General features: G+C 35.5%; 1 protein-coding gene across 1 annotated transcript in view; it reads right to left on the reverse strand.

The window, feature by feature from the left end:
• Positions 1 to 1,749: 1,749 nt before the first annotated feature.
• LOC149793311 (BOS complex subunit NOMO1-like) overlaps positions 1,750 to 18,734 on the reverse strand; it is a 185,666-nt gene continuing 168,681 nt past the window's right edge. The window contains exons 28-30 of the mRNA XM_089967278.1: positions 16,718 to 16,837; positions 15,100 to 15,192; positions 1,750 to 4,817 (exon numbers count right to left, since the gene is read on the reverse strand). Of these exons, the coding sequence (XP_089823404.1) occupies positions 4,668 to 4,817; positions 15,100 to 15,192; positions 16,718 to 16,837 (363 nt within the window). The 3' untranslated portion in view covers positions 1,750 to 4,667. The remainder of the gene's footprint in view (positions 4,818 to 15,099; positions 15,193 to 16,717; positions 16,838 to 18,734) is intronic.

Raw genomic sequence — 18,734 nt, forward strand, 5'->3', positions numbered from 1 at the left:
TCAGATTAGGCTCTATGACGCCAATGTCATTTTCACTGATCTTTAAAAATACAATGTCAGGTAATGGGTTCAATGAAGGAGGAAACTCTCCACACGTGCCCCAGGGCGGCCCTCCATAAAAACAGTCCAATCAACAGGCTGACGACACAACTGGGGAAGCCATGGCAACCTCTGTAAACGTCTCACAAAGCTATAACCAATAATGAGAAGGAACATGACTGATCACTTCAAAAGACAATTCAAGAATGACATAATATCACTAACATTTGTAATTCTCAAGATGGGATGTTTTCCATAACGTCCGCGTGATTGAAAATTTCAATCCCTTATGGTAGGCAAGCTAACTAAAAGAAACATTTCTATCAAAATGCCTGCACGATTTCTCAAATAGAGATTCCATAAATAGTACTCAAATAAGACTCTAGGAAAGAGCCTTGCAGGTATAATATTTCGGAAACCACAAGGAAACCTACAAAGAAACTGAGTCACATAAGAAACATCTAAAGAAGGGAATGTTTTCCATCACGTCCGCGTGGTGGAAAATTTCAATCCCTAAAATATACAAAGCTTGGAAATCTCATGCACTATGGTGCATTCAAATAAAACTTAAACAAAACCCTTAAGATGTTGTCCATGTGCTAAGGCACAATCAATTAGAACAAAGGAGTTGGAGTAAAGATAAAAAATGAACAGTACTAAGGCGATAATACGACACAAAAAAAAATTAGACCTTAATATGCCACGACATATAGACATAACTAAAAACACAATACACGCAAACCATGCACTCACCAACATAAACAAACATGCAGACATTTTATTTATTTATACACCGCTTTTCTGATTAAAAACATACTTTCAGATTTAAAACACTAGAAGATAGATAAGGAAAACAACTAAGGATATTGATCTAGATAATGGTGTCCTAACAACAATACAACACACAAACAACATTGCAAGCATAAATATCACCACAAAAGGACTCTCTGACTCTGGCAAAGTCACTGTCAAAAAAAAGGAAAGAAGAAAACTTGGGGAACATAGTAGTGGAAACTTACAATCCAAAGTTCTAAGCAAGGTTGATAGAAATCAGACCCTTTGTCAGCTCAAACAAAGGAAAGAGAGTATACTAACTAAGCTTATTAAAGGCATATTGAAACTCATAGACTTGATGAACAAAACAAAGAGTAACCACGACTAAATTTATATATCACATTATTATTATTCTTGAAACAAAAACATTGCAACACTGATGGGATGGACAGGGGAAACCCACACTGAAACACACTTTTAGAAAAACATGGTGTCACTTCTAAATTCTAACCAGCAAGACATGCTGGGATGGAGCTAACGAGTGTCAACAAAAGAGAGTAGAGAGTGGTAATAGTGCTTGACTAGCGTTGGCATGATTCCAGGTTTAAGATTTGATCAGGCCATGAATTTTTCACCCATTTATATTGGGCACTGACTAAGATTTTCAAGTTCAATTTCTGTAACCCATAGAAGGTGTCTTTGTGGCAAATCAAACCAAAGGGACAGGTCTCTGAAAAGCAGGGCAAAATGTGAACTTGGCTGGTATGGACAGCTGAAGGTGTAATGCACCCTTAGAGGGATTTTGTGTTCCCATCCAGCTCCATACATTTTTCACTGTTACACTTCATAGCAAAAATAATGTATTGACTTAATGTCAGCAAGATAGTATGGCCATAATTTTGCCTATTTTTCATAAAATACAAAGAATGTGGAAAATATCATCATAAATAGTTTATTCACATCTACCCATACAGACAGGATAATTAATAGTTATTTAAAGAAATGAGATCAGCCCAATTTATGAACAAATGGGGCTCAAAATTAAATCTTAAAGAGAATAAAATGAAGTCTAAACCGATTCTCCAAAGCATGAAATGGGAAAATATATTCCATCTTTATTAAAGCAGCAACAGTAAGTTATTCTACTCTGCAAACAAATATAAAGTACTGGAAACATCTGAAACATAGATGACAGCAGGTAATGTATCTGATTTTCTGTACGAATTATCAAAAAATTTATCAACAAAGTTACTGGCATGGAATCAGAATTAGATGTAACCCTCAATATAACCATGTTATACACTCCACTCTGCTGTGATATAATTCAATATGACATCCACTAACCAATCAAAGTCCAGGTTGCTAAAGTATCTGACAACAATCAAACCTATCCAGGTAATAAATTCTATTGTATATCTCTCAGGTATACATTTACCTAATTAAGATGCATAAATCATGCTTTGTTGTTTGGCTCTGTGCTTTAAACTGTATTAGAAACTAAATGTATGCAACTGTACTAAATGAAATCATAATGAAATAAAGTTATCCATAAAATCAACTTAGATTTTCATGTACAAAAAACCTGTAAGGTTTGATGTGAATGTAATTGTAAATGCATTCAAAATATGCCCACCCACTGTTTTTCATTTACTCACAATAATATTGATTATTATAATATGACATGTGAGTAAAATATCTGTGTATTATGACTACCTGTACATAAAAACTACAGCTGTTCTCTTGATTGGCAGGTACACAGGTTTGACTAAATTATTTCACCTGTCTCTAACTCCCCAGAAGATTCTGAGAATTGAAATCAATAGGCTATTCTACAGTTAATCAAACCTGCACACAGACAACATTCATATTTAAATTCACTTAATTAATGACAAGCTGTGATGTCATACATGACAATTTTCCACTGTTCTCTAAGTTACATTATCCATTTACAAATCCATGAATATACTTTTTAATGTTACACATACATACTAACACTACCTGCCTCCAAACAGGTGAAGACATTTAAGAAATATGAATACAATTTAGACTTTAAAAAAGACCCAATTTTGTTAAGCCTGACATATTTATTTCCTGCAAACAAAAAATCTTTAACTATGATGTTAATGTAACAAACTTTAACTTCAAGGTTAATCTAAGATATCAACTCTGAGGTCAATCCAAAGCTTTGAGATTAATCTAAACCGCTGACTTTGAATTAATCCAAAGCTTTGAGATTAATCTAAACCGCTGACTTTGAATTAATCCAAAACTTTTAGATTAACCTAAAACTTTAACAATGAGGTTAATCTAAAAGTTTAATTTTGAGGTTGATATAAATTTGTAACAATGATGTTAATCTAAAATTGTAACGATGTTAAACTAAAATTTTAACACTCATGTTAACCTAAAATTCTTTACAGGTTCATTTTTTGTCAAGCAAATGTCACATCTGACACTACTGCCGCTCCGCTAAATTAGGACCTGACCAACTGCATAACAGCAGTTTCTGAAAAGACTTAATAAATTTAGCAAGCATTTGGAGACTTAGACAACTGACTTTGTTTCTCCTGAATTATAAAGTAATTTTCAACATCAATATCTACAATATTTAAGGGCTGAATATTATTAAACAAAATGTTGTAAGCATATGCATGAAAAGTTTATTAACAAATTTGAACAAATTCCCTCTCCCCATATGCTAATAAAGCAGATGGAGTTGCCAGCCTTCCACAGTAGGGTTATTTATTCTGCCTATAAACTTTAACAGTTTATATGACTCTGAAATCAAAATATCCATCTAAAATTCATTTATGCATGACTTCTTATACAATATTAATAAATAAATGACCCTATTTATATTAACTTTTTGGAGAAAAAATGATGCAATAGCCTAAAAACCCAACAGGGTCTTTTACTTATGACCATGTTAAAATGTGTGCATTCTGATGGCTACAATTTATACTAAAAAACAAGATTTAGGATGAACATATCAACTGCAAAACATTATACCACCTTCATACAAACAAACAAAGGCTTAAAATGTACTTTATGCATCAAAAGAAGCATGCTGAATTTCAAATCTGCACAGATCCTTTAACTAAGATCTCTTTCATACATTTAACAATAGCCTATTAAAACTCAAAATATTTAGAATACTGATGGTTGAAGTGATTGTTATCTAAACAGAGTGCTATTCATGCTTACTACTGTAAACTTACTGCTCTATGTTTTGAGAAATTAATGCTCTTTCCTTTCAAATGCTTTTTCTACTGTTGTTGTACCATCTGTGCAACATTATCTGAGGAAGATAAAAACTATCAACAGAAATTGAAGTTAGTAGATCTATACTTTGTTACAAATTTTAGTAATATTATAAAGTCTGTTACTATTTTTAATAATACAAACTATATTTGGTAAAATAGATTATACTCTATGCCATAAGCATAGAGGAATACCTTCAAACCAATAAACCTCTCATGAAAACATTTATTCCAAAAACATCCATAGTCTCAGCCTGGCAGAAACATAATTATCTTCAATTCCTATCATGGCACAAATTTAACCAATTTTATCTACATAGATTAAATCTAAGTAAAATGTGCCTGTAATTAAAAGATATTCATCAACAAGTACAATTCCTTCATATAACCTTGCCTATATCCTATCACTATATACAACAACTCATTCTCAGTAATAAGAAACCCCACCTTTTATCTAGCTAAAAAGTTAAATACTTTAATATGGAGCATAATCTTGGGTCACACATATCAGTGCCAAAGTAACTGCTTTGTCAAACTTCCAACAAGACAGGCTTCACAAAAACCATTGCACAATACTAAATATCACAGCCATCATTATGTTTTCCTAGGTTTGCTCTTTTTCTTTTGAATTGGAGAGTCAGAAGGACTGGTCTCTGGAGCAGCTGAATTCTCTGCTACTGATTTATTTACTGTATTCACAGACTGCTGAACCTGATTTGCCAGCTGCCCAAGGAATGGCAAAACCTAGGAAAATACACAAGAGTATGGAAGACATAAAAAACAAGTAAACAGAGTTTAACAAAGTAAAATATTATGGATATAATTGTAAATTCAGTGAGACCCCTCAATGGGACTAACACTCTACTGGCCATACAAATTTCCAGGAATCCAAGATTTAGCCTTTTTTTTTTTTTAACCATTTGAGCATTGAAACAATCCCTGGTATTCTTCAGATACTTCAACGTACCAAATTTGGTAACAAAACTAATTTCTTATGACTGAGTTAACATATTGACATGATACCTGTAAGTGCAGTATAAACTTCTTTGTCGTGACCTTTGATCTTGACTCTGATATCACAGACAGAAGCTCAACAAATACGTTTCAGATGATGTAAAGATAAACCCACATGCTAAGTTTTATTAACTCTATAAAGAATATATTCTGGAGAAAACAAGATAACGAAGTTATTGAAGTGATATTCAAGTTATTCTTCAGATGTATCCTCTAGCTGGGTCAAATTATAAAACAGTTAGTACTATCAAAAGATTTGGCAGCAGTGCTGGAATCACACCTGCATAATTTTTATTTCGTTCAAAAGTCTTTTAGTGTGAACTCTATGAAGGTATGACATCCATTCAGAACTAGTGATAACAAAATTCCAAGATGACCACCATGGTGGCCAATTTGGATGTCCAGGAAGTATCATTTCAAGCGTGGACAAAAGAAATACCATAAGAAGTCTTCTAGTGTTAATATGACCATCCATTCTGGAGAAGGTACTACAACAAGTTTTTATGGATGATGCCATTATAGCCACACAGGATCTCGCATTTGTATAATTCTCATTTAGGACCAACTAGTTACGATATAATGACTTTTAGTGAAAATCCATGTCTATATTTAGGACGAAAAATTATTACAAAATTATTTTCAAGCTGGATGCTGTTGTGGCCAAATTGGGCATGACCAACAGCCATCACTACAAGAGATTTTTAAGAAGGAGGTCTGGTGGCAATACTCATTGTCAGAATGTCACAATTTCCAAAAGAAGCAGAATTCACAAAATGGCAGCTATACCGGATGTCATATTGGTACCATATTCAAACAGAACCAACTGATGTCATATGAAGTCTTTTAGCAAAAATTCTCATTGCAAAATAACCATCTGTTTATGTTGAGTAGTGATAAGAGTGTCATGCTGGCTGTTATGACAGCCATATTGGATGTCTCAAGGCACCATTTAGATTTAGGAACAATTAGACATTATAAAGAATCTTTCAGTGAAAACATCATGACAATATGACCACCCATTTAGAAGAGTGATTACAAAAGTTTCAAGATCTTCACCATGGCAGCTGTACTGGCTGTTTAAGTGATGCAATTTTAATTTATGACCAATAAGAGATCACATTAAGTCTTTCAGTGAAAATCCAATGTTGATACAACCATCTGTTCAGGAGGAGTAGCAATAACAAAATTTTCAAGATGGCCACCATGTTTGGTTCATGAGATCATCACAATTGTCATTGTAGTGAAATCCCCATATCAATATGACCATCCATTCTGGATGAGTAAGCAAACACAAGATCTTCAGGTTGGCCACATAGGACTTTTGATTGGCAGCATTCTCATTTAGATCCAGCAAGAGCTCACAAGAAGTCTTCTTATGAAAAACACCTTGCTGATATGACCATCTATTAAGAAGGTTTCCAATGTAGAGGTTTTAATGGATGTCATATCAGCACCTTTTTCATTTAAGACCTAGTAGACATCATAAGAGGTCTTTCAATGAAAACACAAAGTCAATATAACCACCTGTTGCAACAGTAAAATTATTTTACTGTTGACATTTAGGACTAACAATACTTTGAAATGAATGAGTTTGAAAAGTTTATTGGCAATATTCATATTATTTAGGAGTAGCAACAACAAACTTGTGCCAATGGATACTGAAAGACATATGAAGGATGATGGACAAAAGGCCATCACATTAGCTTTTCTAGTCTATGACCAGTAGATCTAAATATAGAGCCATGTAAATGTATACTTATATTTATGTACTGATGATAGTATGATACACCTTTCAAAATTATGATGCAATGAAGCAGTTCCTATCTGCAAAATACATTTACAAAATCCATGGAAACTACATTGTGAAGACCATCATTATTTAAATGTGTTTTCTTCTGGGGGGTTTTCAACAAATGTGGCATTGGGACCAAGTGATTTGCAAACCTATGCATGAGCCAATATGAGCAGCTATAAGTGTCATAGCAGAAATAAATCAATGATGAAATCTAATTCTGCAATATCCACACCATTCAAGACATCATATGTTACTTACAGCAATGAACAAGGCCAGAAAATGCATGTCAAAAACAGAGCCATGCTTGTAAAATGTGTGACATTAACCAAAATGTCAAAAGGTTGAATAAGCATGTTGCAAAATTTTCTTAATTTTCTAATGATTCATCAACTGAACAAAAGAAAATCCTCAATGGTTTATGAAATAGCAATGAATTAAAAAATGCAGATCTAAATAGCCATATTTCACTGCAGATCTGTGACCATATTGGACTGCAGATCTATATGGCCATGTTGGACTACAGATCTATATGGCCATATTGGACTGAAGATCTAAATAGCCATATTGGACCGCTGATCTATATTGCAATATTGGACTGCAGATCTATATGACCATATTGGACTGCAGTCATATATGGGCATACTGGACTGCAGATCTAAACAGCCATATTGGACTGCAGACATAAACAGCAATACTGGACTGCAGATTTATATGGCCATATTGGACTGCGGATCTATATGACCATATTGGACTGCAGTCATATGTGGCCATATTGGACTGCAGATTTAAATAGCCATATTGGACTGCAGACATAAACAGCAATACTGGACTGCAGATCTATATGGCCATATTGGACTGCAGATCTAAACAGCCATATTGGACCACAGATCTATATTGCCATTTTGGACTGCGGATCTATATGACCATATTGGACTGCAGTCATATATGGTCATATTGGACTGCAGATCTAAATAGCCATATTGGACTGCAGATCTATATGGCCGTATTGGACTATAGATCTAAATAGCCATACTGGACTGCAGATCTATGTAAACATACTGGACTGCAGATCTAAATAGCCATATTGGACTGCATACATATATGGCCATATTGGACTGCAGATCTAAATAACCATATTGGACTGCACATCTATGTGAACATATTGGACTGCAGATCTAAATATTCATATTGGACTGCAGATCTAAAGAACCATATTGGACTGCAGATCTAAATAACCATATTGGCCTGCACATCTATGTGAACATATTGGACTGCAGATCTAAATAGCCATATAGGACTGCAGATCTATGTGAACATATTGGACTGCAGATCTAAATGGACATATCTGACTGCAGATCTTTGTTAACATATTGAACTGCAGACATATATGGCCATATTGGACTGCAGATCTATATGGCCATAATGGACTGTGGATCTATATTGCCATATTGGACTGCAGATCTAAATAGCCATCTTGGACTGCACATCTAAATAACCATATTGGACTGCAGAGCAATATGGCCACATTGTACTGCAGATCTAAATAGCCATATTGCTATCTATGTGACCATATTGGACTGCAGATCTATGTGACCATATTTGACTGCAGATCTGTGACCATATTGGACAAAAGATCTATATGGCCATGTTGGAATAAAGATCTATATGGCCATATTGGACTGAAGATCTAAATATACATATTGGACTGCAGATCTATATTGTCATATCGCACTGCAGTCATATATGGACATATTGGACCACACACCTAAAAAGCCATACTGGACTGCAGATCCAAATAGCCATATTGGACTGCAGATTTAAATAGCTATATTGGACTGAAGATCTTTATGGCCATATTGGACTGCAGATCTATACTGCCATACTGGACTGCAGATCTAAATAGCCATACTGGACTGCAGATATATGTGAACATATTGGACTGCAGATCTAAACAGCCATATTGGACTGCATACATATATAGCCTTATTGGACTGCAGATCTAAATAGCCATATTGGACTGCAGATCTATGTGAACATATTGGACTGCAGATCTAAATGGTCATATTGGACTGCAGAGCTATGTGAACATATTTGACTGCAGATATATATGGCCATATTGGACTGCACATGTATGTGAACAAATTGGACTACAAATCTAAATAGCCATATTGGACTGCATACATATATGGCCATATTGGACTGCAGATCTAAACAGCCATATAGGACTGCAGATCTAAATGGCCATATTTGACTGCAGATCTATGTGAACATATTGGACTGCAGTCATATATGGCCATATTGGACTGCAGAGCTATGTGAACATACTGAACTGCAGATCTAAATAGCCATATTTGACTGCATTTCTAAATAACCATACTGGACTGCAGATCTATATGGCCATATTGGACTGCAGATCTAAATAGCCATACTGGACTGCAGATCTAAATAGCCACATTGGACTGCAGATCTATGTGACCATACTGGACTGCAGATCTAAATATCCATACTGGACTGCAGAGCTACATGGCCATATTGGACTGAAGATCTAAATAGCCATACTGGACTGCAGATATAAATAGCAATATTGGACTGCAGATCTATGTGACTATATTTGACTGCAGATCTGTGAACATATTTGACTTGAACTGAAGATCTAACTAGCCATATTGGACCACAGATCTATTTTGCCATATTGGACTGCAGACCTATATGGCCATGTTGGGCTGCAGATCTAAATAGCCATATCAGACTGCAGATCTAAATAGCCATATTGGACCTCAGATCTATATGGCCATATTGGACTGCAGATCTAAATAGCCATATTGGACTGCAGAGCTATATGGCCATACTGGACAGCAGATCTATGTGGCCATATTGGACTGCAGTCATATATGGACATATTGGGCTGCAGATCTAAATAGCAATATTGGACTGCAGATCTAAATAACCATATTGGACTGCAGAGCTATATGGCCATATTAGACTGCAGATCTATGTGACCATATTGGACTGCATATCTAAATAGCCATACTGGACTGCAGATCTAAATAACCATATTCGACTGCAGATCTATGTGAACATATTGGACTGCAGATCTAGTTAACCATATTGGACTGCAGATGTAAATAGCCATATTGGACTGCAGACATATATAGCCATATTGGACTGCAGATTTATATTGCCAGATTGGACTGCAGATCAAAATTGCCATTTTGGACTGCAGATCTATGTGAACATATTGGACGGCAGATCTAAATAACCATATTGGACGGCAGATCTAAGTAGCCATATTGGACTGCAGACATATATAGACATATTGGACTGCAGATCTTTGTGAACATATTGGACTGAACATCTATATGAACAAACTGGACTGCAAATCTAAATAACCATATTGGACTGCATACATATATGGCCATATTGGACTGCAGATCTATATGGCCATATTGGACTGCAGATCTAAATAACCATTATTGGACTGCAGAGCTATATGGCCATATTGTACTGCAGATCTAAATAGCCATATTGGACTGCAGATCTAATTAGCCATACCGGACTACAGATCTAAATGGCCACATTGGACTGCAGATCTAAATAGCCATACTGGACTGCTGATCTAAATAGCCATATTGGACTGCAGATCTATGTGACCATATTGGACTGCACATCTAAATAGCCAAACCGGACTGCAGAGCTATATGGCCATATTGGACTGCAGATCTAAATACCCATATTGGAGTGCAGATCTATGTGAACATATTGACTGCAGATCTAAATAACCATATTGGACTGCAGATCTAAATAGCCATATTGTACTGCAGACATATATAGCCATATTGGACTGCAGATCTATATTGCGAGATTGGACTGCAGATCTAAATTGCCATTTTGGACTGCAGATCTCTGTGAACATATTGGACTGCAGATCTAAATAGCCATATTGGACTGCAGATCTATGTGAACAAATTGGACTGCAGATCTAATTACCCATATTGGACTGCATATATATATGGCCATATTGGACTGCAGATCTAAATAGCCATATAGGACTACAGATCTAAATGGCCATATTTGACAACAGATCTATGTGAACATATTGGACTGCAGACATGTATGGCCATATTGGACTGCAGATCTATATGGCCATATTGGACTGCATATCTGAATAGCCATATTGGACTGCAGATCTAAATAAACATATTGGACTGCAGAGCTATATAGCCGATATTGGACTGCAGTCATATATGGCCATACTGAAGTGCAGATATATGTGACCATATTAGCCTGCAGTCATATATGGACATATTGGACTGCATGTCTAATTAGCCATATTGGACTGCAGATCTAGATGGCCATATTGGACTGCAGAGCTATATGGCCATATTGTACTGCAGATCTAAATAGCCATATTAGACTGCAGATCTAAATAGCCATACTGGATTGCAGATCTATATGGCCATATTGGACTGCAGATCTAAATAGCCATACTGGACTGCAGATGAAAATAGCCATATTGGACTGCTGATCTATGTGACCATATTGGACTGCAGATCTAAATAGCCATACCGGACTGCAGAGCTATATGGCCATATTGGACTGAAGATCTAAATAGCCATACTGGACTGCAGATCTAAATAGCCATACTGGACTGCAGAAATATGTGACCATATTGGACTGCAGATCTATGTGAACATATTGGACTGCAGATCTATGACCATATTGGACTGCAGATCTATATGGCCATATTGAACTGAAAATCTAACTAGCCATATTGGACTACAGATCTATATTGCCATATTGGACTGCAGATCTATATGGCCATATTGGACTGCAGTCATATATGGCCATTTTGGACTGCAGATCTAAATAGCCATATTGGACTGCAGATCTAAATAGCCATACTGGACCTCAGATCTATATGGCCATATTGGACTGCAGATCTAAATAGCCATATTGGACTGCAGAGCTATATGGCCATATTGGACTGCTGTCATATATGGCCATACTGAACTGCAGATATATGTGACCATATTCGCCTGCAGTCATATATGGTCATATTGGACTGCAGGTCTAATTAGCCATATTGGACTGCAGATCTAGATGGCCATATTGGACTGCAGAGCTATATGGCCATATTGGACTGTAGAGCAATATGGCCATATTGGACTGCAGATCTATGTGACCATATTGGACTGCAGTCATATATGGACATATTGGGCTGCAGATCTAAATAGCAATATTGGACTGCAGATCTAAATAACCATATTGGACTGCAGATCTTTATGGCCATATTGGACTGCAGATCTATACTGCCATATTGGACTGCAGATCTAAATAGCCATACTGGACTGCAGATCTATGTGAACATATTAGCATGCAGATCTAAAAAGCCATATTGGACTGCAGACACAGATAGCCATATTGGACAGCAGATCTATATTGCCATATTGGACTGCAGATCTAAATAACCATATTGGACTGCACATCTATGTGATCTAAATAACCATACTGGACTGCAGATCTTTATGGCCATATTGGACTGCAGATCTATATTGCCATAATGGATTGCAGATCTAAATAGCCATATTGGACTGCAGATCTATGTGAACAAATTGGACTGCAGATCTAAACAGCCATATTGGACTGCACATCTATGTGATCTAAATAACCATATTGGACTGCAGATCTTTATGGCCATATTGGACTGCAGATCTATACTGCCATACTGGACTGCAGATCTAAATAGCCATATTGGACTGCAGATCTATGTGAACATATTGGACTGCAGATCTAAATAGCCATATTGGACTGCAGATCTATGTGAACATATTGGACTGCAGATCTAAATAGCCATATTGGACTGCATGCATATATGGCCATATTGGACTGCAGAAATATGTGAACATATTTGACTGCAGATCTAAATGGCCATATTAGACTGCAGACATAGCTGCCAACCTTCCAGGCTCACAATTAGTGAAAATAGGGATAAAAAGTCGTGAATTTGGACATGAATTTGTGAAAAAAAAACCATGACAATAACTCCATCCACTCTGACCACTCCGACCATCAATACTACACTATATCAAGTTTGCAAAATAAATATAAAACACTACACATATGCAGAAATATTTATTTATCAAGACATTATACTGTGGCAGACTTGAACTTCCTCAACTGCTTGATCGTAAATTTGTTTTCTAAACAGTTCCGACTTATTGCCTGCAGGTTGATCTTGGGGACTAAAATTGCTGACAAATTTTCTGCAGCTAAGGAGGCCCTAAAGTCTGTCTTAATTTTCCTCACTAAAGAAAATATTCTTACGCTGTCACTGTTGCTGTGAGTAATGCACAGGAACTGCAGCATTTTCGGTTCTTCCACAGGAAAAAATGTGATTTTCGAGTCCGGGAACATTTGTCAGAACAAATGTTTAGCATGGTCTCCAGCTGATAAAGGTAGATTGCGTTCGACAAGAAAACTCACAAATAATGCTTCAGCGTTGGTAGCCTGCAGGTCTGCCGCAAATGGTTTAAAATATTCCAGAGATGAAATCTGCGAATTCTTAATTTTCCCAACTTCTACGTGTTTTTTTGCAACCGACATTCTTCCTCACATCATCTCTGCGATGACACACTGAGCGCAAGAAGCATGAATGAATATCAATGTTTAATGGCAGAATGCACGGCCAATTTTTGATATATTCCAAATTAAACTTCACTTTTTGAGTAATACATTTCTTTTTCCTTGGTGGTGAAGACATTTTCAAAATCTTACATGCGAGGCTGAATGGTAACTCAAATCAGTGTTTTGACGCATGTGCGGAGCAAATTTCCGGTTAAGCCCCAGTTTCTCTCAAAAGCATTTGTAAAACTACTCTTATACATATAGATTAAAAGAGGCTAAAATGCTTGTTACTGGGCCAACTGTACTAATCGGCTGTAGATCTACTAATATCGTGACCAGCAGTACCGGACCGTTTTGGCAACTGCGAATATCACGACTAGCGCATAACGGGAAATCGGTTATTTTATTAAAGATTTAAAATAATTGAGAATTGGAAAATTCGTGAATTTTTGGCTTAAGGCGTGAATCTGTGAATTGCTGAAAAAGTCGTGAAATTCACACCAAATTCGTGAGGGTTGGCAGCTATGTGCAGATATATGTGAACATATTGGACTGCAGATCTAAATGGCCATATTGGACTGCAGATCTATGTGAACATATTATATATATATATATATATATATATATATATAGCCAAATCAGTCACTCCATGCAGTCTGGTTATTCTGAAGTCACATTTGACTGCTAATGTATCAGGCATTAAGAACTCTAAAACTCTGCATCTTATACATGATATATAAAATAAACAAGCAAAACAAACAACTTCAATTTTCACTTTTTTAAATGTCTGTACGAATTATGCATTGATTTGGAAACGGTGTGTGTGTGTGTGATTTCGAATTTTAACAAGTAGCTTTAAGAAGTCATATCGATACAATGTCTGCAGTGTGGAATTTTATAGTGATGTCCAGCACTGGGGCATCATGCCGCAGACATGTAGCATCATGTCCAATCCAGTCACATTATCCTGACACCAGGCCGACCAATCCTAACACTAACCTCTTAATGCTGAGCACCAAGCGAGGCAGCTGCTAGTACCATTTTTACAAGTCTTTGGTATGACTCAGCCACGGTTCTAACCTGCGACCTCCTGCATCCGAGTTGGCTGCTCTAACCACTAGGCCACTGGAGCAGTCAATTTGGAAATGGAAGATAAATTAATCTACATTTAAGATAAAATGTAATGATAACTCATACCTAATCTGTAGAACAAACAATTTAGTCCCTTATCTGCCAGTGCATCATACAATGGCAAATCAGGGTCTATACTGTTTGCAGTTGGACTTCAACTTATAAGCAAGTATAAATGGTAACCAGTTTAATGTGATTATGACCATACCTGCATTACAAATGGGACAGTTGTATGATGAGGGGCTTTATAGTAAGAAACACTGTATAAACCTTCAACAACATGGTAAATTTATTTGCCATTTTTTCATGTCTACAAATGACTGTCGAAACACATACTAATCAACATCACACCCATAAATGTGACCATTATCGAAATCAGTTCCCTTGCTAAATTTGTGAAAATTTGACAATTCTAACAACCTTGCAATTTTAGTTAAAATCTAAGAATTAACTTTTACCAACCTTTTCATAATTGTAGGCTGCATAAAGAACCAGGATTGTTAGTGGAAGAACCAATATGGAGCTCTGAGTCAGCTCCTGGTCTAATGATTTCCTCTGAAATGAAGACAATGTTTTTATAGCTAAACTGGATATTGGTGAGGGTAAGGCATTCATTTCTTCTGAAGCCCCAAAAAATCATGGGCTTTCAGTAACCTAATTGTTTGTTTGTTTCTTGTTTTTGCTTGTGTATTTTAGAATCACAAACACAGAAGGCTTTTTTGTGGGCACATTTCATCATACACAGATATCAATGCACATACATTTATCAACATACAAAAAAAGTGCCACAAATAATAATAATAAGAATAATAATAATAATGATAGAGGACTTTGTATAGCACCAAATCTTTAGAAGCTCTAAGCGCTTTACAACATTAGACAATACCTATAAGATAAAAAACATATAATAATATTATTACAAAAACAAACACCATGAAATAAGGAAAACATTAAAAAATAAAAAACATGCTGAGGATATTTCAGGTAGGAAACATTATTAGGTCTTTAAGTTTGTTCTTGCAAATGGCACATGATACAATTTTGGAATGTCATCTTACTATTGACCTTGACCTTTGAACTTGGAACTTGACTACTGTATGATAAGATGTGGACCTAGGTAAAGTTTCATCCCCTCTCAGGTTTAATAAGGAAACAGGTCAATGACTAACATTATCTCTTGCTGTAACCTGAGACTGAGGCACTCTCAAGATATATGACATGCTAAAGTTTCATTAAGTTATCTTCAATGGTTCAAAAAAATATTTTCCATTGCCGTGTCCTTGATCTAGAGAAAGGGGTATAACTATAGTATGTGACACATTGTCTAGTCATTGTACATAACTGGTAAAGCGTTCATTTATATATCTTCAGGAGTTTAAAAGTTATAATCCAGAAAAGGACACAAATCTGAGTTACAGTTTCCCTTTCTGACACAATGGGCATGGCTATGGAATGTATCACATGATCTATACATGTTAAAGTTTCATTCAAATATGTTTACTAGTTCATTTATCCTTGCTATGGCCTTGACCCCAAGATGGACTACAAGGTATGTGATGAACTGTCTAGTCCAAGATATATCCTTGGGCAATGCTTCCTTAAAATATCCATTCATTCAAAAGTTATACTGAAGAAAAAAATGCAAGTCACAGAATTACATTTTCCCTTGAAATTAACATTGAACCTGGTGGACAGAAATGGTATAATATGCATCACAAATACTTGTGATATATGCATGGGCAAGGTTTTAAGAAAGTCTCTCCAACTGTTACAAAGTTACGGCAGTACAAAAAAATGTCAATTAACAGATGGACGGATGCCATAACATAACATACCTTACTTAAAATGTACACAAATATTGCAGTTAAAATACATGAATGCATACATGAATCATTCTGTACTATGGGACATTGTAAGTTTGAAAATCTCTGTACTATTCCATTTCCTGCTTACAGATCTAAAACTTTTGCACAAGTGTATAGGAAATCAAACAGACAGACACAAAGACATAAGGAGAAATAAATAAAGGGTTTAGCAATATTAAAGAGAAGAAATATAGAAATGATGAGTAGGAACAAACCTTTGGTTCAAACTTGAAGGTGACATGTTTATATGAGACATTGGCTGTTAGGCTGACTTCGGGTAGACTATAGTCATGAGTAGTTTTTGGCAGTGTACTCTCTAGCTTTATTGTGTATTTCTGCAATAATGATAATAATAATAATAATAATAATAATAATAATAATAAAAATAATTTTAAGTCTTCATACTTTTTATGTTTATGAATTTTTGTGGGGGATGTAAAAAAAAAAAGTTGCTTCCAATAATCAGTTGAAAGACTCAAAGATCGATCCTCCACTCTTGCTATACTGTTGTGATAACTGATCTGTCATTCTACCAGGTATTTGCTCAAGAACCAGGTCATAGACACCTACTTTTTATATTGTTATGTGGCACTCCTCAGGATATATGCACATATAAAATTTAAAGACTGCACATGCAATGGCATGCAAGAAACTGACCTAAATATTAAAGGTGTGCATCTGCTATACCAATGCCATCTCTGAGGCAGCTGACCATGACAATGGGGGTGTAGTACAAGCTGTACGACATACGCAGTAGGTGAGCTATATATGGCTGAGACTTGTCTTGAAGCCTTAAATAGCCAAGTAAAAACATCATGACCTGTCTGACAAGGTCAAATTTGTGTTTAGCTATTAGCATTCGAGTGGGACCCTCTCAACTCTGTTTCCAACTCAAACTGCAGCTGCCCAGTGAGTTCAGAGTGGAACGTATAATTTCTACAACTCAAGTAGGAATGGGATTAACATTTTAAAACAGAGCAGTAACCTTTATGTGTCCTTATGTTTCTATGATTTGCTATCCATTATCAAATTTTCTATGTGAGCAATGTCCAAGTTAGCCAATGTGTATATTTCCAAACAGTGCATAAGAGCATATTGACGGTCTGGTCTGACATGAGTTGTTCATGCTACTGTTTATGTAGGACAACAAAATTTGAAGCATGGATTAAAATGTAAACTTCAGTTATAAACAATTACAAACTTCACCAATGTTTACTCTGAAATCGCAGATTGGTAATATAGATTTTCTAATAGTGTAGATCTAGTTTCTTATAGTGTAGTTCTAGTATTCTTATAGTGTAGTTCAAGTATTCTTATAGTGTAGTTCTAGTATTCTTACAGTGTAGTTCTAGTATTCTTATAGTGCAGATCTAGTATTCTTATAGTGTAGTTCTAGTATTCTTATAGAGTAGATCTAGTATTCTTATAGTGTAGTTCTAGTATTCTTATAGTGCAGATCTAGTATTCTTATAGTGTAGTTCTAGTATTCTTATAGAGTAGATCTAGTATTCTTACAGTGTAGTTCTAGTATTCTTATAGTGTAGTTCTAGTATTCTTACAGTGTAGTTCTAGTATTCTTATAGTGCAGATCTAGTATTCTTATAGTGTAGTTCTAGTATTCTTATAGAGTAGATCTAGTATTCTTATAGTGTAGTTCTAGTATTCTTATAGTGTAGTTCTAGTATTCTTATAGAGTAGATCTAGTATTCTTACAGTGTAGTTCTAGTATTCTTATAGTGTAGTTCTAGTATTCTTACAGTGTAGTTCTAGTATTCTTATAGTGCAGATCTAGTATTCTTATAGTGTAGTTCTAGTATTCTTACAGTGTAGTTCTAGTATTCTTATAGTGCAGATCTAGTATTCTTATAGTGTAGTTCTAGTATTCTTATAGAGTAGATCTAGTATTCTTATAGTGTAGTTCTAGTATTCTTATAGTGCAGATCTAGTATTCTTATAGTGTAGTTCTAGTATTCTTATAGAGTAGATCTAGTATTCTTATAGTGTAGTTCTAGTATTCTTATAGTGCAGATCTAGTATTCTTATAGTGTAGTTCTAGTATTCTTATAGTGTAGTTCTAGTATTCTTACAGTGTAGAGTAGATCTAGTATTCTTATAGTGTAGTTCTAGTATTCTTATAGTGTAGATCTAGTATTCTTATAGTGTAGATCTAGTATTCTTACAGTGTAGATCTAGTATTCTTATAGTGTAATTCTAGTATTCTTATAGTGTAGA

The sequence above is a fragment of the Sinohyriopsis cumingii genome, chromosome 8 (assembly GCF_028554795.1).
Source record: "Sinohyriopsis cumingii isolate HCF-2022 chromosome 8, ASM2855479v2, whole genome shotgun sequence".
Classification (NCBI taxonomy): Eukaryota; Metazoa; Mollusca; class Bivalvia; order Unionida; family Unionidae; genus Sinohyriopsis; species Sinohyriopsis cumingii.